Below are 27,250 nucleotides of genomic sequence, written 5' to 3' on the forward strand. Positions count from 1 at the left end.
AAATTCTAAACCAGACCAAATACCTGCACGAAATTCCCATTAGCCTTAGCTGTACTTCTGTTTAATGCTAAATAGCAAATGTTAGCATGCTAACACTAAACTAAGATGATGAACATGGTAGACATTAAACCTACTAAACATCAGAATGTTAATACTGTCATTGTGAGCATATTAGCATGCTAGCTGTTCCTAAGTACAGCCTCACAGAGCCTTTAGTGTGGCTGTAGCTGCAATAATGGACTTCACCTTGCAAGTTGATATGGTGAACTTGTTAGCAAACAATTGCATATTTACACATCCAGCAGTTATGGAGCAACATTATGATTCATTTGGAGTCATATTTCTGGCCACCTGATGAATGTAAGTCCAATCTTGTCTCTCCTTTCAGCTCTGTTTTTGGCCTCTACCAACTCCTGATATCTGGCTCTTTAGCTGCTAAATACACCACTATGATCACCAGCTAGTCGCTAACTGTGTCAGTCTGCTGTTTGGTGCTGAGCAGGTAGTGTACAGTGTACAGCTTTTTCACTGAAAACAGCTGGGGCCTAATACGAAGAGAGCGGCAAGCGTGAACCAGAACAGTAAAACTCCGTAAAGCTGAGGGGACCTGCAGATTATTATGATAATTCTCTTTAGGTTCATCACTATGAACGACCCCTTTCACATTGTCACATTGTTTTTACATTTTCATTTGATACATTGTTTTTAGAAAAAATATTGATTATAGCTTCTTTAAAAATACATTTTCTTTTCAGTGTCATCATCCAAGAAATTCTTGCTATTCCAAATGATCTATCCTTCCCAGTTGGCTGAAGAAACGGCCAAAACTCAAAGTGAAACAGCAGAGAAATATAGAGCCTTTATAGCTTTTTTCCACAATTGTACCTGCACAGAAAAGTCAACAAACCAACAGTGACTTACAAAAGCTACTGGTTGAATCTAAAAAGCAGAGGAATGACGAGGAGCTGGCTGACATGATGATACAGATATAACTGCTGGCAGGCACAAATGAGGCATGCAGTTGCAAATCATACCCAAAGCTTTGTTAGTTGGTGGAGGATGTATAAAGAGACCATAAGAGGGGGAGGGAAACACATCAACAAAAGCATAAAGCTCTTAGGTATGTAAAACCGAGTGACAGGGGAATACAGTAACTGCTGGAAATATATTTTCTAAGCTCTTGTGTTGTTTGTATTGTTATCAAAAGCCCCTGTGATTGGAAGGGGTGGGGCAAATGATTCTGGGGTTCACTAAAATCATCATTCTTGGTTGAAACTCTCCTTGCCTGTTGTTGCAGTCTTCCAAGCAACATGTGTGTATGAACTGTTGATTTTGTCTTTTGAAGAGGTTGTAAAGAGTTCACTAAACAGTTTCCTGTTATTATGTAAACTATTCACGCGCTAGGAGTTAGCTTTTGCCCCCTGTGAATTCAGAAAGGTTAGTAACATGGTTCCACTTATGTAAAACCTGAGTAAAAGATACTTTGTGTAAATGTTTGTTCTTGTTCTTTATCAATGTTCACCTGTTATTTAGTAGTTATGAGGCTGTTGTAAGTCCACAGATTCCTACTGATTAGTTATATCACTGTTCTGTAATGAGCTATTATGTTTGACACCTACATAACAGAAATTTTCCAGGCAAACCTAAATTCTACATATATATGTAATGCATCATACATCTTGAATGCAACTTGAAAATATGACATACTTACAGTATATATTTTAAGCTAATTGTCATCTTTAAATTTTCAGGTTAGCCTTTGTAAAAAATTATCGATTATCATTATCGATTTCCTATTATCACTCATCTTACCAACCTCTGAACTCGAAACACCACACCCACCTCCCTCTTTACCCTCTACTCAATTCAGCACCCCAGGCCAGGTCCATAGCACTGGAGCAGCCCTGCTGATAGGGTGTCACTCTCTCTGGGGCGAAGAGGAGGGCAGGCAGTACAATACAAGCTCTGGGACACAAATCTACCTGGAAATCTATATTCCTCTTCCTCTGAGCCACACCTATTCTAGGACCTTCTGGGACCTGTGGATACCTGGGTCTTAGGTAAGACATTAGAGAAGTGAAAATGTGTGACGGCATCGATAAAACCCAAAGAAATCTCTCTCATACATGCCTCGAGTGTTTGTGGATTATCTGGCGCCGATGGTCACTGAGTAGTCAAATAATTCTGGATCCTCTTTCAGCACAAGGAGACAGTTAAATACAGTTAAATTCATTTGATTCCTGTGGTCAACAGATTTTGGCTGCAGGAGAAGCCCCTCTCTGTGGCCCGTGGAGGCTTATGTAACTCGATGAATTAATGAATGAGGAAATCAGAAGCAGATGCTCAACTTCATATTATAGAATTGACTGTTTTGTTTGAAAGTCAAAGTTCTTGCTTAAGAAAGGCTTCACATCATACTTAGTTTGACAGTTATATTGCAGATTTACAATTTCTTGAGTAAATAGTTAATTTACATATCAATTAAACCAAATCTAAATCATAAGAGTCAGCTGGTGGACAACTTCCACCAGCTTTTACCTAACACTGTGGCAGGTGAGGAATGTGGCCCTCTGCAGTGGAGTTTTTAGTCCATGGGTATGGATGTATGTGTATATTTGGGAATGTGCTTACTGATGCCCTTCCTCCCCAGCTGTCCCCTCGAGATTTATCTGGAGCTAAAACAGGCTGGTCACAGAGGACAGGAGCTCCTCTTCACTCAGAGAGGTGGTAACAGGACCCAGGCCCTCGTGCTGCTCCTGTAGTCACCATCAGCACAGACTCCATCTTGCATTTCCCAGAACATCCCAAAACACTTATAATCTCCAGTTTTAAATCCACGGCCACTGACTCAGATTAATCACAAGAGAGAAGCTATTTGAGTGCAAATCTGTGTGTGAGTGTGCTGGTGCATTTGTATGTACAGTATGTCTTGTGCTGATGACAGTCCCACTCACCATGGCGCTACAGAACATGGGTTCATAAAAATAGCTCGCACAGGGCTGAATCCCAGGCTAGGAAATGAGCTTCAATTACAGTGGATGAAAAGCAATTACATTAACTGTCTCTCTGTAGACGGGCCCTGCAGCTTTTTCTCTTGTACTGGGACTCACCTCCAGCCTTACATAATTGCTTTCGACCTGTGCAATTGACAGCCACATACTGCCGGCCCCCATCGGAGTGGTTAGTCAAGAGGGACACGAGCTGCCACTGGGAATTAGTGTCCTCAAGGGTACTTGGGGGCTATACACAATTTTTTAAGTGTGCTTAAGTTAATTAGGGAACCCAGCGAGGTTCTGCTGGAGCTTGCTAGAATTTGGAATGTGATGTGCATCTTCATACACAAACATATCTTGGAAATCAATTTAGACTTTCTTTCTTTCTTTCATTTCGTGAAATATTTATGGAAAGAAAAACACTTATGTTGTATCACATTTCACTGCCTGTCAGTGTCTTTTAATTATGTCATTCTCTCTGCCAGACCCCCGAGAGACCACATACATTTAATATATTATTTGGGGAATAATTCTTGATGATTGTTTGAGTCTCTCTTACAGTATAAAATCAAATTTAGAAAACAAATGTTGAACAAAATGCTTTATAGAAAATTAAAAATACAATTAAATACAAGTACACAAAGTAAAAGCATTTATGTAGTCGTAATAATAAGTGCTATAAACTCAGTTTATCTGACACCAGTTAATGTCTCAGATAGATAGATAGAGTTAGCCCAGTCCATTTGGTGTTTAACTTGCTGAAAATGTGACATAGGCTGGTGTATTTACTGCTGCATAGTGTACCAGAAATATTCAAAAAGGTTTTAATAGTCTCACTCTGGATCTCAGGACAGCAAAAGCAAAAGCTAAAGCGAGGTTAGAATCTGTTATTACTAGTCCACTGCTTATTTATGTGTTTGTCTGCTCACTTGTCTGCTCACCTGTTTTAATAATTCTTTGGCCACTTGGGGGCAGTGTAACCAGCTGTAAACCAACAAATCCTCCAAATGAAATGAAAAAACATGTCATTTGTATCTGCCCTCTAGAACGACGTAGAAGCGTTTTCTGATCTGACACCTCATCGGCAGGATGATATAATTTTCTGTGAATTCAAAAATAATTTCAAATCCCTGTAAATCTGTTTTATGATGTGACAATGCTATGGCTAGGTTAAGTTAGGGAAACATCATGGTTTGGGGTTAAAATGAGGTGAGGTGAGGGGGACCTCCGATGTCATGGTTACAATAATAAACATGAGGTTAAGGTTAGGGAACGATTGTCGTCATGAAGAGAAAAAACAAAAAAATGTTGACTGTCGGTTGGAAACGAGAAACTAACAGCAGTCTTCTGTGTTAAGGTCCAATGTTTTGTTAACCCATCCATCCACCCTCCTCCCTTTGCAGACTTTGTCACCTGACTTCCTCCTTTGCTTCCGTCATAATTCCTATGGTTGCGGTTTTGTCATTTGAACATTAACTTGTGTAGTTTTGGGGCACTTGCTGAAATGCTTGATGGCGTCATTTTTCTCAGGAGGACAGTCTCCTGTAAACACAGCACTTAAATATTATCACCTTAAAAGGTTGTTATGGTGAATGATTTAGCAAACAGTTACCTATTTACACCTCCAGCAGATTCATATAGAGTCATGTTACATGCACATGACGGTTGTAAATCCAATATTCACTCTCCTTTTAGCTCTGTTTTCTCCACCAACTAAAATATCTGGCTCTTTAGCTGCTAAATGCGCCACTGCTGTACGAGCTAGTCGCTAATTGTGTCTACTGTTTGGTGCTAGGCACAGAGCTTTTTCACTGAAAACAGCTGCCTGCAGCAGCTGGAAGGTTAATGAGAGTGGTGAGAGTGAACCAAAGAGTAACATTGCGGCTGTAAAACCAAAACAATGAGCTGAAAGATGCTAAAAGGCTCTGCAGAGCTGAGGGGAACTGCAGAGCTGAGTAATAATTATCTGTGGGTTTTTCACTACAAGCAAAACCTTTTACATTTCACATTTGATCCAATGTTAATATAAAATCTAAATAAATCAAAACTTTAGTTGAAACTTTTCTATTTTTCTGAGTGTGAAAGTAAATTTTTGACTTTGGAAGTAGTAGTTTGACAAGAAATTCTTAACTCAAGGATGGAGTTTTTTCAGTAGCAAACTCCATCTGCTGATGAAGACCGTGAGATGCAGTTGAATGATCCAGAAAAAGAAAGTGGACCCTGAGTTAAGAATTTTTGTGAAATGTATTTTTTTCTATCTGTGTAAAACAGCTGCAATTCTTTGTCTGAAAATTGGTAAATGGAGGTGACGATGATTATTATTATGAAGTCATCATTTCTCTGTTCTGTTCTTTAGCCATGCCTCTCACAACTCCCGCCCCTTCTAACAAGAGGAAGGCCAACAAGATCATCACTGACCTGTCCAACATCACCCAGAATGGTAAAACACACACACACACATCCTTGTACTTCTATCTTTGTGAGGACCATCATTGCATTCCCTAGCCCCTTACCCTAACCTTAACTATAACCTAATTCTAACCTAACCCTTAAAACCAAGTCTTAACCTTCAAACAGCCCTTTGAAGTTGTGAGGACCGGCCAAAATGTCCTCACTTTCTAAAAATGTCCTCACTCTATAGGTAAAAAAACGTGTTTCTGTCCTCACTATGTTGCAAGTACACACACACACACACAAACACACACCATAACAATCGCATATTCACACACATCATGTAAGCATGAAACAATTTGCCATCTTCATCCTCATTCCTCAAAGACTGTCTTTTATCTCCCATGTGATGTGATTATCCAACCCCAGTAAATGTCAAATCCAATAAGTTTCTCTCTGTGGTGTCTGCTATCTGCACAGTCTGTGTGTGTAATTTGAACTGTCTGGGTGTAAATTGTTGCATGCGGTCTTATGATACTACAATTAAATAAGAACACACAAACACTTGTTCCAAGCAGTAACACAATATCTCACATGCATGTGACAGCTCCTGGAAGGATGTGGGTCATTCTCAGATGGCAGATCACTATTGGAGGCAACACAAAGTACCAGACGGTGATTCAGCTCCCACTATATTTGTTTGAGGCTGTGTGTAAGAGGCGACTGAAATGGAATCAATATAACTTGTAAAAATGTGGCAAATAGTTCACATCTTGGCATAAAATCTACAAATGCAAAATGTGTTTATATAGTTTGTTATAGTTTTGCTCATGCTAAGTCTTCCTTTATTTTTTCCAAAAATCACTTCCTGTGCACCAGAGATTTTATTTACTGTAGTACAAAAGCACCAGAAACCAGAGTGTTTAATGCATTTCACTATCATGCTTTCACCATCTGTTCAAATTCTTGCTGTGCAGCTGAACACTGTTCAAACTCACAGAACGTTATTTTGAAATCTAGTGCAGGTTCCAAAGTTTCCAAAAATACCCGACATGTCTGGCTGAATTTTGGTAAAATGCGTGTATGATGATGCAGAAGACATTTAGAATATTTCCATTAAATAAGCTAGTACAGCCTTAAAAAGTATAGTCAGTGGTGGAAAGTAACTAAGTACACTTACTCAACTACTGTACTTAGGTAGAATTTTAAGGTACTTATACTTGTACTTTTATTATTTAAATTTTTTGATACTGTATACTTCTTCTCCATTACATTTCAGACAGAAACAATGTAGTTTTTAACTCCACTACATTTAATGTGACAGCTATATTTACCAGTTACTTAGATTAAGCTTTTAAATACAAAACATATGATGGTTTATAAAATAAAATGCATGGTTCTATATTAAACTACCCAACAGTATATGATGTAGTTAAAAGCTCCACCTCAATCAGCTGCAACATTTAAATACTGCCTATAAATTATTACATCTATAATCAAATATAACTATAATATAAAATAATATATAGTAAACGCTCACAGGGTGAGTTTTTTATTATATAATATAGTTCATTTTCCTGCATAATGAGTGCTTTTAGCTTTGATACATTAAGTACAATAAGATGTTAATACTGTGTTATAATACACAGAGCTGCTAGCATGGCTGTAGACTCTTGTTTTAATATGTTGTGTTTTCTATCAGTAGCAAAACATTTACATTTACTTATTTACATAATTTATTACTCTTATAACCCCAACCACAACATATTCTCTGCCAATCTCTGAGCATGCAATTTGCAATCTGAGCATACTCTGAGTGTTTGTGTACGTGCTTATATCTGCCATTCAACAATCTGTCGATGTCTTTCCACATTTGTGTCCTTTGCTGTTTTCTCCTTCTCCTTCTGCTGTCACATCTGCAGCCACATCTGTGTCTTTCCACCAGTTTGTTGTCAGTCAGTCATTCTGGAGCTTATCCTGCTTATCCCTTGTTTTGCTCCATTTAATGCCCACTCATCTATCCATCATCCCTGCCACTATGTCGTTCTGACATTTGTCCCATGCCTCTCTCCGTCTCTATGTTGTCCGTCTGTCCAACCCCTGCCTCTGTCAGTCTGTCCAATTTCCTCCCAGTCAACAGCCAGCTCCAGTTTCACATTCTTCTGAATTAACAATCTAATCAATATCCCCAGGGGAGAGTTCGCTCTGCTCAGCAGCCTCAATTACTCTCTCTCTCACACACACACACTTAACACACACCCACTTGCACACCCACCCACTCGTCTGATTTACGAGGTAGCGCTAACAGCTCTCCGCAGCATTGCAATGCCAACTCCCTGCTTTATAGATGTGTCCGTGCGAGTGTGTGTGTGTGTGTGTGTTGGTTTATGGCTGGACTCCAGGTGTTATGAGTGATATCAGAGTGTATGTGGTGGATGAGAAGAGTGTTTTATGAGGAGCTCTGTGGAGCAGTAAAATCCATCAGATCTCTCCATCACTGAAAAGGAAGAGAGGAGAGAGAGAGGCAATGTGTTATAAGGATTTCCCTCCATAAACAGTTCTACCAGAAAACCTGCTGTGGCATTCCCCAGTGCCCTTTTCTTCCATATTGCTTTGGCCTTGTAACCCCTACAAATCCCCTGGTTTCACACACACACATCGTCTAACACCGTACAACAGGTTTCAACTCTAATTCATCATAACAAGAACAGTATGGAAGCCAGAGGATAAAAATACACCCTTTACAATTGTATACATTCCTTATTCCATATCAGACATGTAGTGGAAGGTAAACCCACCTTTTAATTTGTGAAATGCGTTTAGCTGATAAGAGAGAGCACATTTCAGAGAGTGCATACCACCTCTGCCAAGGCTTTAATAACAAAAAATGCTTTAAAATTGTTAATCTGCATTAGTCTGCATAATCTGCAACATGAGCCAGATTAATTTCATTCAAGTAAGTGCAGTAGTTCATGAGACATTTTTGTTTTAGTTTAAAAAATGTCTTAATGATAAAGGAATAGTTTGATGAGACAAAATTTGAAGCTATCATCAGCAGCTGGTTAGCTTAGCTTAGCATAGAGTCCCCCTAAAACCACAACTCATCGTTTTTACACAAGAAATAACGTGTTAATTTGTGAGTTTTCGGTAGGCATGTTTTGTTACCTTTGGACAGAGCCTGGCTAGCTGTTTCCCTCTTTTTCCAGTCTTTATGCTAAGCTAAGCTAACCAGCTGCTGGTGATAGCTTCATATTTACTGTACAAAAATGGGAGTGGTATTGATCTTCTCATGTAACGCTCAGCAAAGTAAGTGAATAAGGATATTTCTTGAATATTCTTGAATTTTCAAAAAAATGACAGAAATCTTAAAACTGTCTTAAATTCATAGAATATTATATTGCCACAGAATGTTTTATCAGACACACAGTAGTTTATGTGGATAGATGCTCTTACTGCAAACAACCTTCTACCATTACTTTTTAAGAAATCTGTTTACAGCTTTTTATCCAATGCACTTTTTCTCAACATATGGGTAAACCATGACAATTTCCTTTCTACCTTTCTCTGCATACACCCACCTGCAATTCCATGTTCAGTCCCTTCATTTTGTCCTCCTCCTCTTCCTGTCAGATGATGAGTCAGATCCCGAGGCCTCTGAGCTCAACCTGGGCACCAAGATCAAGACGCCCAAGGACGTGATGCTGGAGGAGCTCTCCCTGCTCAATAACAAGGGCTCCAAGATGTTCAAAATGAGGCAGCAGAGAGTTGAGAAATTCATTGTGACCAACGAGAACAAGGTAAGAGTGAAGAAGAGAAAGGGAGTGTGTGTCTGTGTGTTTGTATATGTTGTGTGTATATGTGTGTACTGATGAGACTATATCTCTATCCAGCAGAACCTCCAGAACCTGCTGATGTCCCCACCAAAGCCTGAGATGCCAAAGGAAGAAGGTAGGGCCTCAGATGCACTTTTTATATTTTCTGTCCCTTTTCAGTATTTTAGATGCTTTCTTTCTGTAAAGATTTTGCATTTAATTTGTCTGGTCTTCCCCTTTTTTTCTTCTAGTGGTGGAGGAGACAGTGGATGAGGAGGTGGAGAAGGAGAAGAGGAAGGAGGAGTATGTACGCACCTATGTATCGCCATGGGAAAGGGCCATGAAGGGCAACGAGGAGCTGACAGTCACAATGAAGGCCTCCATGCCGGGACCCATCCAGATGCACCCAGAACTACCTCTGTACAAGAGCTTCAACAGGTAACCACAGACACAAACAATAATATTTATAAATATAACTATCTTGTAATGACTATGTTTCCTTGTATGCAAGTACAATGACAATAACGTTGAATTGAACTGAACTGAATGAATTTGTTCGTAGTTTTTTCAATTAATCGTTCAGCCAATAAAGTGTCAGGAAAAAAAACCACACCATTAATAATTTGTTTGTGCATACACTACATTATAGCTTTGATGTACTACAGTGACATCTTGAAATGACTTGTTTTACCGTCTAAAACCCAAAGAGATTCAATTTACAATGATATCAAACATAGAAAGGCAGCAAATCCTCACATTGCTTGATGAATGACTTAAACAATTAATCAATCATCAAAATTGTTGTTGTCGATTTATTGTTTGTGACTATTAGTGAAGCAGTGCAGGAGAGAGGTGTAATTATCTCACCCCTCTGGAAAAACATTTCATTTGTCTTAAAGGGATACTCGAGCAATTTAGTGTTGCGCTTCCATAAAGTTCCGGAAGAAAGAAACATTAAAAAAACAATTATGAAGTTGTCCTGACTTTTAGTCCCTAGTATGGGTCAAACTCCAAAAACCCTGGATACTACACTTCCCATAATGCCAGTGGTTAGTATCTTTCATCTAAAGTTTGGTGTGGTCATAATTTGCCAGTTTCAAAGATGAGATATTTACATGACTCTGTTCCAACACTGTGTGCTTTATGCTTGACAGGAGATCAAGGCGATGAGTATCCAAGATTTTGTCCAAGCAAAACTTCATTAATAAATGTGAGAGCTCAGGAATCTTTACTGAGAATATAAACCAGGACATACAACACTGAATGTTTCACCAGCAGATAAAAACTGTATAGAAGAGATACAAGTACGTAGAAAGGTATTATAAAATAAGTATTATATATAGTATTATATGATGGAAATATATTATAAATGTGTTCAGATAATACTGGTAACAGTACATAACAGTACTATTGTTAAATTGATAATGTAGTTATAGTGTTATAACTGCAGCACCAGTCTCAGCTACATCAGCTCACTAACCCACATCACTATGACAACCAGCAGTTTCATCAGCAGTAAAAGCGACTTCCTTCTTGGGTGTTTCCATGGCATTACTCAGCAGCGATACAGACTTCACATAATGTACCACATCACCAACATTTAGAAACATACTACTATTACACTTACCACTTAGACAACATTTCGCCCCAGATGTAATTATATTAATCTTATTTGAACCCTAGATCTTCATCCATTGAATTACTGTTAATGGTGGTTGTGGTGGTGGTTGGTAAGAGCAGCTGTATCCTGTACCCATTACTAATGGGTCTGAATAAGCAATAAACAACCAGCCATGAACAGTTGGAGACGTTTGGCATCTGTTTGTGGTTGTTTTGCTTCTCTTTGTGGTGGTTTTGCCCCCTCACCCCTCGGGCCCCTGGGCCTGTGCCTTGCAGGTCTGTTCAGTAAAGCATCCATGCAACCAGCAATGTTTAACATGGGAAATTCACTATTCACTAAGTATTTGAGCAACAAAGTATGTCAGTCTTTTTCTTGTGATAATTTGTAGAAAATCATATTAAATGCAGTATGATGATGTTTCTTATGTTCTTGTAGCTGAAAGTTGTTGTGCTGCATTGCACAACACCAGAGATGTTCGTCCTGATGTTACCTTGTCTCTCCTCAACTTCCTATTTCTTCCTCTTTTCTCCCCAGGACGGCGTTGCCATTTGGTGGCTATGATAAGGCGCCTAAGACACTGACCTTCGAACTCCCAGAATTCAACGTTGCCACAGAGGAGCCGGAGCCTCTGTCCACCCTGCAGGCCGACATCCGCTCACGCCCCTCATTCAACCGCACGCCGATCGGCTGGGTCTGCAGTGAGGACAACTCACAGATCCACATGGACCTGGACAACATCCCCTTCGACGGAGAGACAGATGACCTGTGAACACGCATGCCCACAAAAGCATATTTACAGTACATGTAGCTTGAAACACACAAAGTACATGCACTGGAACTCATAAACACATACATACATGGAGAGTACACCCTCACACAGTGTATACTGTGCATTAGGCACAGTTCATAATTTACACCACATACACTGACAACATAAACACTGTTAGATCTGCTGAGGCTCCCATGAACACATGTTGAAATGTACTTTAACTACCTAGAATGAAATAAACAAAAAAGGATTTAACAATGACTTGAAATGTTTTGAAAAGTACAAAGTATCTCCCCTGGTATCCTGTGTGCTTTCTTATCTTTTCCTCCCAAACTATTATTGAGTCTTACTATAATTTTGCATACTGTGAGCTAATGTGAGACCTGTGTGAATAGATATAGATAAGCACTCGGCACTCTTAAAATAATGTATTTATGCAATAAAGTTCCCCTTTACAGAATGTTTCGTATGTTAACACTGCATGTGCTAGTCCTGAAACTGTTAAAAAGGACAATATCTAATTATAAAAAAATGACTTATTTTTGAAAAACATATCTCAACTCAAGGTCCACTTACTAGCTCTTTCTGGAGCTTTCAATCACAGTCTTCAGTGGATGAAGTTTGCTCAGTTGAAGCTATCCTTGAACAGAGACAGGGGTTGATACCCCCCCCATATACTAATATCTGTTATCACATGATCAAAGTTCCCAACCTAAGGGATATCAATCTTCTCATCTAACTCTGCAAGAAAGCGAATAAGGGTATGTTCCAAAATGTTCAACTATTTCTGCAAATGCCTTCTATGCTGCCCTGTGTTACTTCCCAGTATTTTACATTTCTAATGTCACTTTCTCTCACTTAGGCCTATAGTTGTATTAAAAAGGACTGCCAAACTAAACAATGTCCCCATGACCTCTCTCACCTGCATATGAACAGCAGTGTGTTCAGACTGTGACTGTAAACTGGTGCTGGCGGGTCTCCAGTGTTAGCAATTAAACAGATGTCCTCTGCATGTTGCTGACAGCAGGTTACATCTGACCATGGAGGTGTGGGCCATTAGGAGAGGGAGAGACAAAAACAGAGAGTGAAAGAGAGAGACAAACAGGTAAGGCCACACGGTCAGCTACGGGATGACATCATCACCATCCACACGCACTCTTCGCCTCGTGCCCAGAAGGCGGCGGCATCGGGCTGAGCAAAGCGCCTGATAAAACCGCTACGTCACACACTCCACCGGAGAGCTGGAAGATGACACGGTATCGCGAGAGCGGCGTGCCGCGACCGCAGCGCTGGATGGCGCTGGTGGGGGCTGGATGTGCCCACGGCTCGCCCTCTCTCCCGTTAAATCACACGGTACGACACGCGATCGGACGGAGACTGGCCGTGACAGCACCCGGGGTGAGTAAAAACCTGCACACAATGCACTGCATGGGCTTCATCGCAGCTAGAGAGGCCGGGGGGACACACGCATGTAACCGCACCGGACAGAATATATCATCAGTAGGTGTGTGTGTCTGCGTGTGTCTCTCTGTGTGTGCGTGTTTATGGGGGCAGTCAGCGTGTCAGCCAGATGTGATCCTCAACAGATGTGTTCTCGTGACAGTCTCAGAGGATGGCTGTCATCTTCTTCTCCATCATCATCATCTCCATCATTGTCATCACCACTCTTATCAGCAGCACAAGTAGGGTCTTGTCCTCGTGCGGGGTCCCCCCCCCTGTTGCTCTGCATCTTGTCAGTTTTAGTAAAAGGTGGTCTTGGGTCGGTAATTCCCGTCTACGCAGCAACTCTGCCTCGTGCTGGACAACAGCATCCCTTCACCTCAAGTTCAACCCATCACAGTTCGTTTTTCCACAGTTACAGGTGTTATTGTTCCGGCCGTCCCATCCCGCCAGTCAGGTAGGCTGCATACCACTACAGTGCGCGTGGCTCCTGTCCTGTAGGCAACTGCGTGTTTTGGTCTCGCGCGGAGCGGAGCGGTGTTTGGTGGACTGTACAGTGTGTGGACTTGTTGATGGATGACCGCAAAGACCGCAGCCTTTTACCGAGGCGGATTCACGCTCCGCTGTCTTCGCTCCCGGGGGCCGCTATTGATTTAACGTTGCGGTTTCGATCCGCGTGATTGATGACTTTGGCCCCTCACCGGGCCCGCATCACCGCCAGCCTAGTGCCGTCACATTAGAGATGGTGACACAGCCCTCTGCTGCCTGCCTCACGCGCGCTCACACACGTGAACACTTGTGGGAAAACAGGGTCTTGGTCATCCCCTCATCCTACCCAACATCCTTAAGCAGGAGCACATACTTTTGTTTTGGCTACTTGTGAGGACGTTGCATTGATTTACAGTGATTCCTGAAGGCTTATCCTAAACTTAACCATTACTATACATGCCTAAACCTAAGCCTAAGAGTCTAACCTTAACCCCAAACCAAGCCTTAATCTTGTGGAGACTAGCATCATATCTCCAGATGGGAGATAAAATGTGGCTGGTTGAACAGGTTTGTGTCACCACAACATGAGAAATATAAACCCCACACACACACACACACACACACACACACAAGGACACACACAGCTACAGCAGCACACCTTCACCCTCCACACTGAGCTGAAATGTCGCCTTGACATTTCAGTTGGACTTATCATCAATTCTAGTTTTTGGAGATGAAACACTCTGGAGGCAGTGGATTTTTGCATTGTGTTCTTTTTTTTGTAGTTTCCATGCTATGGTTAATGCAAGCATTAATGTGTGTCTGCTTATCTGTTGCCTGCAAATGTGCAATTGTAAAACCTTGTTTTAGTTTAAAAACACCAGCGCAATGCCCATATTTGTACTTTACTTAATATAACGTGTCCATATATACACTGCTGTTTCCATATTTTATGACCTGTCACTGTAGCTTTGGTACAGTATTCTTGTCTTACAGCCATTTGTTCTGTATGGGCTGTAGGGATGTCCTGGAAGGAAAACTCACTTTACCTTTATCTACAAAATAGTTTGCCCTCAGCCCCAGTCGAGTTGCCAGAAAAGCCCGCTTCTTTCTTCCCTCTCAGAGCGATTTTTCTTTCCACCAACATAATTTAAATACCATTGTATATTATTGGGTCTTGGATCTATTTTTATGTTGATGATTTTTAATCAGTTCTCTGATTATGTGATTGTTTGGATTTCATATGATGAAGACCACTTTATTTGTTGTATTTCAGTTATCTGTTGAAAATAATCCCTCTGGGATCCAAACACACAGCCTCAAGGAGAACCACCTTATCATCCTGCATGTGCGGGCAAATGTGTTCTTTTGTTGAGAAAGGATCAATCTCAAGGTCTCATTGACTCATCGCATGCATTTGCAGGCAAACCATCATGTGGTGAAACAATTTAGAAGATAAGTCAATTCAATTCACTTAAATTCTACTTAAATTGACTTAATTGATTTAAACCCTCAGAGTATTTCTTTCTAGACGTGGTCATGTGTGAACGATCCCAGCTTGTGTTTCGGTTTCCCAGGGCGTTCATTTATTGTTGACATTTCAGTTTAAAGTGTTCCTGCCTCTGTGGTCAGGTTTGGGTCCACATGTATGGGATTATAAGAGGGTTGTTGTGGTTGTTTATTCAATCTAATGTCCCACTTACTCCTCTCCTCTTCTCTCCTTCTTCACGTTCACTAGTTCTCCTTGTCTTTTTTCCTCTCCTTTCCTCTCCTCACATCTCCTCTTTTTCTTTCCTCCCCTTTCTGTTCCTTTCCTCTCTTTCCCCTTTCAGACTACCCTGTTATCCTCGTTTCTCTTATTTTTCCCTCTCTTCTCCTTTCCCTTTCCTCTCATCTTTTCTCCTTTCCTCTCCCCTATCTTTCTCTTCATCACCCCAAAACTCTCTTTCTCCTCCTCTCATCTCCTTTCTTTCCCTTCCCTCTCATCTTTTCTCCCCTCCTCTCCTCTCCTCTCCTTTCCTCTTTCCCCTTTCCTGTCCTGCCCTCTGATCTCCCCTCCTCTTCTCTTCCCTCTTTTCTTATCTCATATCTTTCCCTCCCCTCTCTTATTTTCTCCTTTCATTTTCTTTATTTTCCTCTCCTCTCCCGTTCTTCTTTCCTTTCCTTTCCCTCCCTCTCCTCTGTTCTCCTCTCCTCTCCCATATCTTTCTCTTCATCACCCCCAAACCCTGTTTCCCCTTCTCTCCTCTCCCCTGTTCTCATTTCCTTCCCTCTCCTCTGTACTGCTTTCCTCTCCTCTCCTGTGCTCTCCTCTCCTATATCTTTCTGTTCATCAACCCAAAACCCCGTTTCTCCTCCTCTCCTCTTTTCTCCGTTCCTTTCCTCTCCTCTCCCATATCTTTCTCTTCATCACCCCAAAACTCTGTTTCTCCTCCTCTCCCCTCTTTCCCTTCCATTTCCTCTCCTCTTTTCTCTTTTCTTTTCTTTTCTTTTCCTTTCTTATTTCATTTTCTTTCCTCTGTTCTCCCTTCCTCTCCTCTCTTCATCACCCCAAACCTCTGTTTCTCATCCTCTCCTCTCTCTCGCTGTACTCTGACTTAAACTGTAAAAACCTCATGATTCCCAGCATATATTGTAAATAAGGATGGTTATGTAATAGCTAAATATTAAGCAAATATTCACCCCTCTTTATATTTTCTACTAATAGGATTGGTTGTGCACATGTGCCACGGTGATAATGGGTTGCATCTAGGTTATAGCGTGCATGTGTGTGTTTTCACATGTACACTTTAATGTTACAGAGTCTGAGCGGAGAAATGACCTTGCAGCTTGCAAAAAAATAGATCCCAGTCTCGCTAATATGCTCACACATGCAGCTGCACGTGTGCCCACTGTATATTCACGCATGCACACCCGAAACACAAACATGTGTATAACTTATCTTTAGATACAAGTGGGAAAGAGAAGGAGAAAGAAAAGCACAGAAGGGAGGATGAACTCTGGGCTCTCCCTATTGTCAACTAAGGCTATTTGAAGTTACACATAACCCAGTTACATGGAAACCACTGAGTGTGTGTGTGTGTAAGTTTATGTGTGTGTGTGAGCACATGCATGTGAAGTGAAGTTTTTCAAAAACGGAAAAGGGAAGAGACAGAGATGAATGGGGGAAGAAGTGGAGAGAGTGAATGAGAATGGAAAATAGAGGTCAGTGGAAGAAAGTGAGAGACAAAGAGCAGGAATGAAGTGAATGGGAGGGAGAGAGGAAAGTGCAGCCAAAGGAGACGGAAAGAGAGAGCACAGATTACGAAAGAAAAGATCAAGACTTCTCTCTTTTACAGGGATATATAAATATACTTCTCGCCTTTATGTTTGCTTGAGTGGGAGGGAGACAGTGTGAGAGACGAGCTATTGTCCTCAGGGACAGTATCAGCTCTTTGTTCAGCTTGCATGACACTGGTGTCACTGTCACCAAACCACACTAACTCACAGCAGAGAGAGAGAAAGAGAGAGAAACAGTGACAATAAATTCAATTTACAAAACAGCGTCATTAACAGTATTTTATTTCCATCCAACTCTGAGGCCAGTTTTTGAATTTTGAAATGTTTTCCCCTCAGCTGAAGGGAATAAATATGATCATGAAATGGAGAACAAATGAGCAAATTAGACTAATGAGAAGTGAGCAAGGTGCCTGAAGTGTCTGAAGATGAAAACAAAGAAATATGTGACCTTTCTGGGAGGTCATATTTTAGATGTTGGACATATACTATATGGCCAAAAGTATATGGACACCATACTTTTCTGTACTTTTGGTCTGGGGCTGTTTTTCATGGTTTGGCCTTGGCCCCTTACTTACAATTCCAAAGGGAGATTTAAATGCTACAGCATAAAATGATTTGAGATCGAAAAGTTCATTCTTGACCTTGGAAACAGCATTTTACAAAACAATCTCACCACAAGATGTGACAACTTGGTGACTCCATCGTATGATACGATCAAAAGCTCCAGAACAGCTACTGAATGGACCTTGTGGTGTGATTATTTTGCCAACAGATAATGATATTTAAGACAATAGTGTGCTTCCAACTTAGTAGCAACAGATACCCTCATGCACAAAGTGAGGGCCATAAAGGAATGGTTTTCCCAGTTTGGTGTGGAAGAACTCGACTGTCCGGCACAGAGCCCTGATCTCAACCCTGTCCAACACCTTTGCGATGAATTGAAACGCTGACTGCGAGCCAGGCCTTATCACCCATCGTCAGTGCCCAACCACACCAATGCTCTTGAGGCTGAATGGGAACAAACTCCTGCAGCCAGGTTCCGAAATATGGAAAGCCTGTATGGGTTTAATGGTCTGGTGTCCACTTACTTTCATTGGGTGTCCACATACCAAGGGGTCCCAAGGGATTGCAAGATAAATCAGTAATAAATAAGATACTGAGGTTGTCAAAAGTATTGATACTTTGATACTTTTTCGATACCGCATGTTTAAAATGATGTGATCTCTATTAATCATACATTCGATAGTATTGAAAGTATCGAAGCTATAAAAAATAGCTTTTCAACCAGGCTGCACAGATGAAACAATGGGGAAGAAAAAAACTTTTTCTGTACCAGCACTGTGTGCTGATTGTTTATAAAAAAAGAAAATAAATGATCCAGTTTTTGCATGCCTAGGACTAGGACTTTTTGCCGTGGTATCAAAAGAGGTATCGAGTATTGTTTTGTTATACTTGTATTGATTGTATTGTATCAAAGTTTAAAATTCTGGTATTGTGACAACCTTAGAACATACAGTCTTTATACAGTCTGCTCCACAAATTATGTTATTTTGCTTTTTTATTGTGAAATACTGGCTAGTTTTACCTTTTCAGGCCTCTAAAAACTGTGAAACAGTCTGTTTGGTTTAGCTGCTGTTTAGACATTGCTTTGCTTTAAAGACAAAGTTTGTTTTAGACAAATGTTGGTACCCCCTTTGTAAGATGTAGAGGAGATACTTACTTTCCATTCAGCTTTTCTAATATGATACATCATACTCTCATGCATACTTGGATGGAAACCCAGCTGTTTCAATATAGACCACAGTGAAATAGCCTCATGGTAAAACCAATCCCAAGGAGAGATAAAATGACCTCAAATTTACATAACAATTTATCACCAAAACACACTTATCGTGTTCTTTCCAAAGCAAAGACAGATGGAAAGAAATGACAGAGGGAGGATGAGAAAGAGAGTAAACAACATGAAAAGAAGTAACAGAAAAAGGAAAGAATGCTTGATCCGTGTGTCATATGTGGTGCCACTCCTCTCGAATATTGATTTGATGGTGCGGCAAAATGAATGACGGATGTGGAGGGATGTTTTCGTAGACTTTTTACATTAATCGCAGAGATGTGGATCCGAGAGGAAGCGTCACGGGGATCAAACAGGCATCGAGCCATCCTTCAGATTCAGTTCTCAGATAAACTCAAACTTCGGAAGTTCTGCATGTCGCTTGATGAGCTCAGAGAAAAGGAGAGATAGGAGGAAGACAAAGAGAAAGGAAGAGAGAAGACAGAGGTGAAGGGGAAAGCAGTGGGTTCCATAGTGAAAAGGTGGGGTGAGAAATAGTGCGAGGGACAGAGGGAAAATGAAAAAGTGAGGCAGGAAAAAAAGGGAAGCAAATAAGGAAACAATTTGTTTTTAAGAGGAAGAATGAGTTGAAGTAAATGAATATTATGTGTAGTAAATGTCACAACAGTGGTAAAATTAGTCACAGAAGAAGGAATATTAGTAGAAATATATATTTGCAGCTCTAGTAGTTGTAGTTGTAGTAGTAGTTGTAGTAGTAGTAGTAGTAGTAACAGCAGTGGTGACAGTATAGTGGAACCATGGAAACAGCTGTCTGTCCTCAGTGCTCCCAGCTGTGCTCCCGCTGGCTCTTATTGATCCACAAGTAATCATCTACTGTCACACTGATGCACACATCCATTTAGATACAAACTAAAAAAAGACAGTTTTAACGTCCAAACCTGCCTTACACCTAACTCCTGGTCATTACCTTAATAATAGCCTGAAGCCTAATATGTTTCCTTAAGTAGCTTAAGAGTCAGATAAAAGATTTTTCCACACCATTTGGCATCGCATATACATTCTGTATCTGCTTGTTCCATTGATTTGTTGAAGCAATATCACACTTATTGTGAGTGAAGCACTCTGAGTGACCAGAAAAGAAAGACACTCCCTTAAATTCAATACAGTCTAATATAACAGTCCTGTATAATATGCTACCTTTGTAAAACTTCTTACTTCTTAAAGGATGAGGTTGGCAATATTGTTTTATTTTTGTTATTGTCAACAAATCCCACAAAAAGGCCAAAACTAATAATGTGTTGGAGTCAGTCTTTCAGCACTTCCCTACCCTGTTTGTGCCCCAATCCCATTGGTTCCTGGTGAAGACATAACTCATTAAAAAGGAGTCACAAATATATAGTTTAATTAAACAGGGTCAGTAATTTCCTAAAACAGCTGGGCACTGTCATTTTTAGCAAATGTTACTCAAACATCAGTAAATAGTGCATTTATTGGGGACTATTTTCAGTGGCGTATTAATACGCATTTTGGTGCTCTAGTGCTCTAGAATAAAGTTCTGTGGGTTTGAATAATGCTGGCCTCTAATGATGAACCTGCCAAATGTCTGTGCAGTTGAAGAGGTTAAAGGGTCTGTTCACCAAAATTACTCAAAAGCATATTTCCTCACTTACTTCTGGAGTATCAAACCATGCAAATAGTTTTGGTTTTATTTGCTCAGGCTTTAAGATCAGTCTCGGATGTTTCTGTCTACACCACAATACAATGGAGGTGAATGGAATTTAGTTTGTGGTGCTCACAGCACTGAAAATTACATTTAAAAATCCACAGAGCTGCTCTTGTCAACAGTTTTTGCAGGGACTATTTCTTAAGTAGAAAGTATTTCTAATGAAAACTGTTGACAGTGAGTTCTGTGAATTATCCAGGGTAACCAGGACATTGTTTCTGGAAAGACACACTTCTGTTGAGTTTTTCAAATGTATTTTTTCAATGCTGTGAGCACCACAAATAAAATTTAATTCACCTTAATTGTATTGGGCTGGCGGCAGAAATCTTAGAAATGAACTTAAGCAAATTAAAAAAAAGTCTTATTTTTGTAATTTGGATGTACCAACCTTTTAAATCCAACCTAAACTTGGTCCTAAATCAAAACCTTGCTTTAGATCCAGATCCTGACCCTTGAAGAAGTCAGGGCCTCACTTTGTGACAGCTTCCCCATGCTCAAAGTTAAGCTGAGACTGGTTTACATCAGTTTAGAAGATGAAGCCACACAGGCTACACACACACACACACACACACACACACACACACACACACACACACACACACACACACACACACGCTGTGTCTGTGTCTGTCTGTATATATCCAGTGTCCTCACCGAAAACATCTCACGTGGAAAATATCTTCCATGTGTGGTCGCTGTCTGGGCTGCGACCACAGGTCCTGGTTTCCTTATGCCTTCCGGGGTCAGGGAGTTTGATTGACTTGTGCCTTGACTCACTCTGGCTTCCAGGAACTCTCCACCATCAATACACATCATCGTCACTCGCCAGCCATGTGTGTGTGTCTGTTTGTGTGTGTCTGTGTGTGTCTGTGTGTGCTTTCTCAACCAGTGCGGCACAGTGTGTCTCTCAGTTAAATCACATGGTTCGGCTTTTCCCCCGCGTGCCTGCTGCTTGGCCTATTTCCATGGTAACTAGCCGAAGATGTGGACACACACACACACACACACGCGCACACACACACACACACACACACACACACACACACACACACACACACATACAGGCCACATAAACAGTGCTTGTACGAGGGCTTGCCAGAGCGGTCTCGGTTGTGTGTGGCTGTAGGATGCAGTCAGAGAGAGGATGTGTGATCACACACTCCACACAGGCTCAGCGGGAGACACATACACACTCGCACACACACATACACACACTGTATGCTGAGACAGAAGCTCAGGATGCTGTGCTGTAGAGGAAAAATGGCACACAGGGGCATGTCAGCCAAATCCTTTTATAAATCCTCTGGCAATTTGGATTTGTTTGTTTATGGATGAATGTATCGAATCTGAATGTGTTTTTCATGTAGATAGATAGATAAGTGTGGGAATTTGTCAGTATGCAGAAGGACTGTGTGACAAGTGGATGAACTGACATTGCAATGTTGCCGCCTAACAGTTGCATAATGTTTCCTTCCGAATTCGCTCTGATGCATTTCTCTTGCCATCCTTGTCACGACGTTGCCCCTAACTCCATCCCACCCCCTCATCACCCCATCTCGCCACCCCAATCCCATGTGGCCATCACTATAGCGAAAGCCCACGCTGCTCACCTGCTCGCCGCAGCATCCATGTGCCCTCTGGCCTTTTGCCAAGGGGGTGCTGTGTGGCGGCAACGCAACCCGGCAACCAGGCGAGGGAGCTTTGCCAAAAGTGGGGAAGCTATAAGGGAAGAAAGAGAGGGAAGGGTGGGGCGCACTGCGGATCTGTTAGCTACTGCCCTGTGGTGTTATGCAACTTCATGTACACACATCCACACACACTTACTGTAGGGTGACAGACAGACTGCCTCTTTTTTTCTCAATCTCCATCACACACCCATTCGGAAGCTGTGCATAGTGATGCTTGAACCAGCATAAGCTTCAGATAATGTCCCTAAGTACCGATTATGACATGACATAACAGATTTCTCCAAGCAGTCTCTGTGTCATATCACTGATGCAATGTTACCCCGACTAACACTGTTGTATTCATGTGATGATTTGCATGATTTATGGTGAGAAAGCAATGAAATGACATTTTCATTTTGGCCACTAGGGGGCAGAAGAACATCCAAACAAGCAGACAAATAGGCTACACAGCCCCTTACTTAGCTTTAATAATTGTCATGACTCATGGCTAACGTGTTACCAAAACAGTTTACTGCTTAAATATCAAGCAGACAGGGAGCAACATTAGCAAGTCCATTATTCTCTCTCCTTTTAGCTCTGTTTTGGTCTCCGCCAACTTCTGACTTCAATATCTGGCTGCTAAATGTTCAACCATCTCCACCAGCTAGTTGGTAACTGCGTCTGTCTACTGTTTGGTGCTGAGCAGATTGTGTACAGTGGGATTATCAGAGCTTGTTTGCATGAAGGGTTGATGAGACTTGATGACGAAAGGATAAAAGGCAACATAAAGCTGCACATAGGAATTTTTGATTAATGCAGGTTTAATGTTGGTTTGATTTAATCTTTAAAGGCAATGCAAGTAATATTTAAGTAACAATAGTAAACACATTTGAAAATGAACCACATTTTTGGGCTAGGCTAGGTCAGTAGTCCCCACAGTTAGCTAGCTAACACTATGGAGCTGAACTCGCTATAACTCGCTATAAAAATGTTTGCCTGCGTAAGCCACGTTGAAATCTTCAGTATGTCATCATCAATCAGGATGGGATAAGCTTAGCAGCAGTGGTTGTATTTTCAAGCCAGGAGGGCGTCTAACTACAGTTTTAACCCCCAAAACAACATTTTTTATCTGCATTGCTAACAATGTTTACACTACTGATGGAACTCTCCATATACAGTATATCATGCAATTGACAGCTCAAAAAACACTTTTTTGTGTGTGTTGTAGTTTTTAAAATAACTGTTGTGTCTGTTGGTGTAAACCTGCTAAAGGTTGTTCTTGCTAGCTGTTTTGTGTGAGGAGTCCTAACAGATTGGTCTTTGTGTCTTACAGGCAAAGTAAAAGAGGAGAAGACAGCACTGAAGGGGTCCCCACATGGGAGCAGCAGTGTTGCCTAATCAACATTTATCTAACGGAATCTGCAGAAGGACGCTTTGGACACGCTCTCATGTCCTCAGACACAAACTACTAAACCCAAGGAGCTAAAAAAAGAAAAAGAAAAAGCCAACCACTGGCTCCAGCAAGTGGACAGATTTTAAAGTAAAAAGAGGAGAGGGGGAGGGTTGTATGGGTGCCAAATCCCCATCCAAGACACTCCGCATCTCCTCAGACTGCCGCCTCCCTCCTCTTCCTCCCTCCATTTCCTCCTCCTCCTCCTCTTTTCTCTTCTTCTCCCTCGTTCTCTCTCATGGGAGTGACATAGAAGCCGTCGCTTGGTCTGCTGCCCCTTCCCTTCCCCGCCTCGCCGTGGAAACGGGGGCGTCCAGGTAGTGATGTCGTGGAAGAGGAACTACTTTGCGTCGGGTGGTGGAGCGGTAGGCGGGGTGCAGGGGCTGGTAACCCCGAGAACCATGACCTCTATCGCACCCAGCAAAGGCCTGAGCAACGAGCCGGGACAGAACAGCTGCTTCCTCAACAGCGCTCTGCAGGTCAGTCGAATAAACACACACAAACACAAATTCAGGGCAGTCAGAAAGTGTTAAGGGAGTAACATGTTTTTCATGGAGATTTTTAGGACCATGACTGGCCAAGTCAGTCACCTGACCTCAATTCACCGGCTAATGTCAACTATTTTTAGTTGAGTGTTCTAAACCAAACCAATTTTCATAAAAGTAAAAGAAAGTTATTGCACTCTGGTCCGAAGGCTCCAAATAGTTTTCATTTTTACTATCAATTTTATTACCGATTTTATTTGCTAATAAAAAATGTATGTTTGTAAAAATACAGTATTTGGAGCCTTTTGGACAGTTTAGTCAGTGCAAATCTTTTCTACGCTTAGGCTAGCAGGGTGGCTGCACTGCAGGCCTGCAGAGTACCACAAGAAGAAATCAAGTGTCTGCTGAAGTCTGTAGGCTAGAGACTTCAGACAGTCACTGAAATATTAAATATGATGACTTAATTTGATTTCATGTCACTTTAACTTGTGCAATTACTTTTATCCCCTAAAACTGGACAGATATGGTAAAAAAGGAACACAATTCCTAGACTGATTATCTGATGAGGGTGTGAATATTAAAGCAGAGCCAACACAATGAAAAAAGTTGCACTTTAAAAAAGCACACTTCCATGCAAAAAATACATAAAAATAAAGGCTTTTACAGATAAAAATGCACAATTTCAGTGCTCTACCAGAATTTTTGTGCTTTATAGTGACAGCAGTAGTGTTTTCTGTGAAATGCCATTAACAACAGAAGCTATGTCTCTGATCCTCTTCATACTTGCATACTGAGAACATTGAATTTTATTTTTACAATGTAGAATTTTGTAATTCTTGCCTATTGCAAAAAATAGGCACTACTTTCTAATAAGGTAATAAGGCATCCTTTATAAAGGGTTAAGGTGTCCTTTGTCTGTATTCTAATCAGTGCACTAAATGCACAATGCACCCACAGTTGCAGCCCCCTCCCCCCCACTGCAGTAAATTGATATTTAAGAACGACAGGGATGAGATTATGGCCATATTAACGGGTGTTTGCGTGTTTCGGTGGGGTTTGGCATCACTGCCAGTCTGGCTTCAGTGTGGACACACACAATCTGTGTGTGGAGATGCTTACACTGCGCTGCTACTGCTGCATCTCCTCTCTCTCTTTACACACACACAAACTCTCTTCCCTCCTCCCAAGACTTCTAACTGGCAGAAACATACCTACTCTACACACACACACACACAAATGCCTCTTGACTACTGGCTTGAAAGTGAGAGAGAGAGAGAGAGAGAGAAGAGAGAGCGGTTGGGGTAAGCTGAAGAGGGAGGGGGATGATGGAGCAGAAGCTTAGGGAGAGTTGAAGAGAGCAGAGGGATAGATGAGAAGAAGAAAAGTAGCTGTAGGAGAAGAGAAGAAAGAGGGATGAGGAGTATACAGTATGAAAAAACTGAGGAGAAGACTAAAGGGGATACTACCGGGAGAAAGAGTGGAATTAAAGAGTCAAATAAGGTAGGGTAAAAAAAACGACTGTTTGTTGTGAGAGGAAGAGAGAAAGAGGGAAGGATGGCGAGAAAAAGGGAGAGATAGATGAAAAGACAAAGTGAAGGACATGACGTTTATTTGAAGAAAATGCCTCAACAAGGCGTGCATAGCGGCTTCAACAGGGAGAGAAGTGGGCCACTTCAAGGACACACACACGTACACACACAAACACACACAGAGGAGAGAGCATGTTGAACAGGACACAGACGAGTGAGGATAAACAGAGGGAATGTATTGAGATGCTCTTTTGCTGTTTCACGGTGTATTTCTGTGTACGTGTATTCATGTGTACACGTTTGCTTATATTATCTTAATAGATTTAAGTGAGTGAACGTGCCTGGGTCGGCACTTAGCTCATGGCAGGTTTGAGGTGAAGTATAAGGGGTCAAAGTTCAGCTTCTATTAGCAGTACGGCTGCAACTAAAAATGATTATTATGTTTTTTGTTATTGACCAATTTGTTCACTTGGTCTATAAAACGTAAGAATGTATAAATGCAAAATGTCAGATTTTCCCAGAGCCCAAGGAGGCGTCTTACATTTGCTTGATTTATCTGGCCAACAGTCCAAAACCCAATGATATTCAATTTATAATGATAGAAAAACTGAAAACCCCCGCCAAATTCTCACATTTGAGAAGCTGGAAGCATCAAATATTTTGTATTTTTACTTGAAAAATTACTTTTTGATGATTTATCGATTATCAAAATTTCTGTCAACAATCAGCAGCTTATAAGAAGACTCTGCAATGTTTTCTCCTCAATGCACTTATTGATAGTAAGTGAAATACTCTCTGCTGCTTCCTGGCTCCTAAGGGCCCCTTGGGCAAGGCAGTTAACCTCCCGCTGCTGCAGTGGAGCTGCAGGGTGGCAGCAGCAGCATCAACAGCAGTGGTAGTTGTTTCGTGTGGATGTGTGAAATTTAATGAGAGCGATGGAAGGTGCTGTGAGGTAATGTGTATGTACATGCTGAGCAAGTTTTCACTGTGTAAACACAGGTAAAGATAAAATAGCTAAAGGAGTTATAGATTACACTGGCTTTGATGACGCAGAAACACATGGGTTCACTCATCCAGCAGTGTCGTATGCGTGTATGTATACCTCATTCATTTATACTAGCATTTTGGCACTTCAGAGTAAATCTAAGATTAATTGTAAACACCGAAAGTTGGTATCAAAAACTAATATTAACTTCATTGATGATGTTACTGTATTTGAGTTGGATCGACTTGGGCAGAGGGTCACAGTATGCTACAAAATCACACTACAGTACATACAAAGCTACAATCTCCCGCAGTGAGGAAATAAATAGTCTCAATTATTTGACAAAGCAAAAGTAGCCCAAAGATACATTCAGTATGACACATGCAGTATCACAGAAACTACAAATTTAACAGAGAACAGTGATGTTTGTCAGTCACGGATTTAGCAGGCTTGCTCCAGGACTCAATGCAGGACTAATTTTCTGAAATTCTGATTTGGTCAGAGCAGACAATAGCAGCAATAAGGCCAAATCATTTTCAATATACAGTATCTTCATGTTTCTAGCTGTAGGGCTCCACTGCAGCAGTCCTGTCTCCTAGAAAATATATACTACTAATCCGCTAAACCAAATATATTTTGAAGGAAACCTAATGCGTAACAGATTACGTTTTCTATTAACATAATGAGGAAATGTTGTTAACGTATCTGGCAAGTCACAAAAATGTTGATACTGAACGTATCAGTAAAATGTTAATGACATCGTATTTCATTTGTTTTCCGCCAAAATATCTGATCTTACAATACAATACCTGCTAGTAACAACTA

The 27,250-nt window shown here is 41.1% G+C and overlaps 2 protein-coding genes across 8 annotated transcripts in view; both read left to right on the forward strand.

Annotated features, from left to right (window-relative positions):
- Positions 1-1,902: 1,902 nt before the first annotated feature.
- On the forward strand, positions 1,903-11,847 carry myoz1b (myozenin 1b). Of its 2 annotated transcripts, none has more exons than XM_044177913.1 (6): positions 1,903-2,060; positions 5,350-5,433; positions 9,015-9,181; positions 9,275-9,332; positions 9,448-9,634; positions 11,352-11,847. In XM_044177913.1, the coding sequence occupies exons 2-6, from the start codon at positions 5,352-5,354 to the stop codon at positions 11,584-11,586; spliced, it is 729 nt and encodes a 242-aa protein (XP_044033848.1). In that variant the 5' UTR covers positions 1,903-2,060; positions 5,350-5,351; the 3' UTR covers positions 11,587-11,847. The 2 variants fall into 2 exon arrangements, with proteins under 2 accessions (XP_044033848.1, XP_044033849.1); XM_044177914.1 differs by having other exon boundaries at positions 9,278-9,332.
- A 972-nt stretch (positions 11,848-12,819) lies between these two features.
- Positions 12,820-27,250, forward strand: part of usp54b (ubiquitin specific peptidase 54b) — a 57,017-nt gene continuing 42,586 nt past the window's right edge. The window contains exons 1-2 of one of the 6 annotated variants that reach the window (XR_006375884.1): positions 12,820-12,984; positions 23,310-23,905. Coding sequence is in view for 5 of the 6 variants with exons in the window: in XM_044177907.1 (XP_044033842.1) it covers positions 23,750-23,905 (156 nt within the window). In the remaining variant the exon portion in view is untranslated. Of the gene's footprint in view, positions 12,985-13,011; positions 13,091-13,117; positions 13,484-23,309; positions 23,906-24,928; positions 25,412-27,250 lie in introns of those variants that run through there. The other 5 variants (XM_044177907.1, XM_044177910.1, XM_044177909.1 and 2 more) reach the window with 5 other exon arrangements.

This window comes from Siniperca chuatsi, linkage group LG20 (genome assembly GCF_020085105.1).
Source record: "Siniperca chuatsi isolate FFG_IHB_CAS linkage group LG20, ASM2008510v1, whole genome shotgun sequence".
Classification (NCBI taxonomy): domain Eukaryota; kingdom Metazoa; phylum Chordata; class Actinopteri; order Centrarchiformes; family Sinipercidae; genus Siniperca; species Siniperca chuatsi.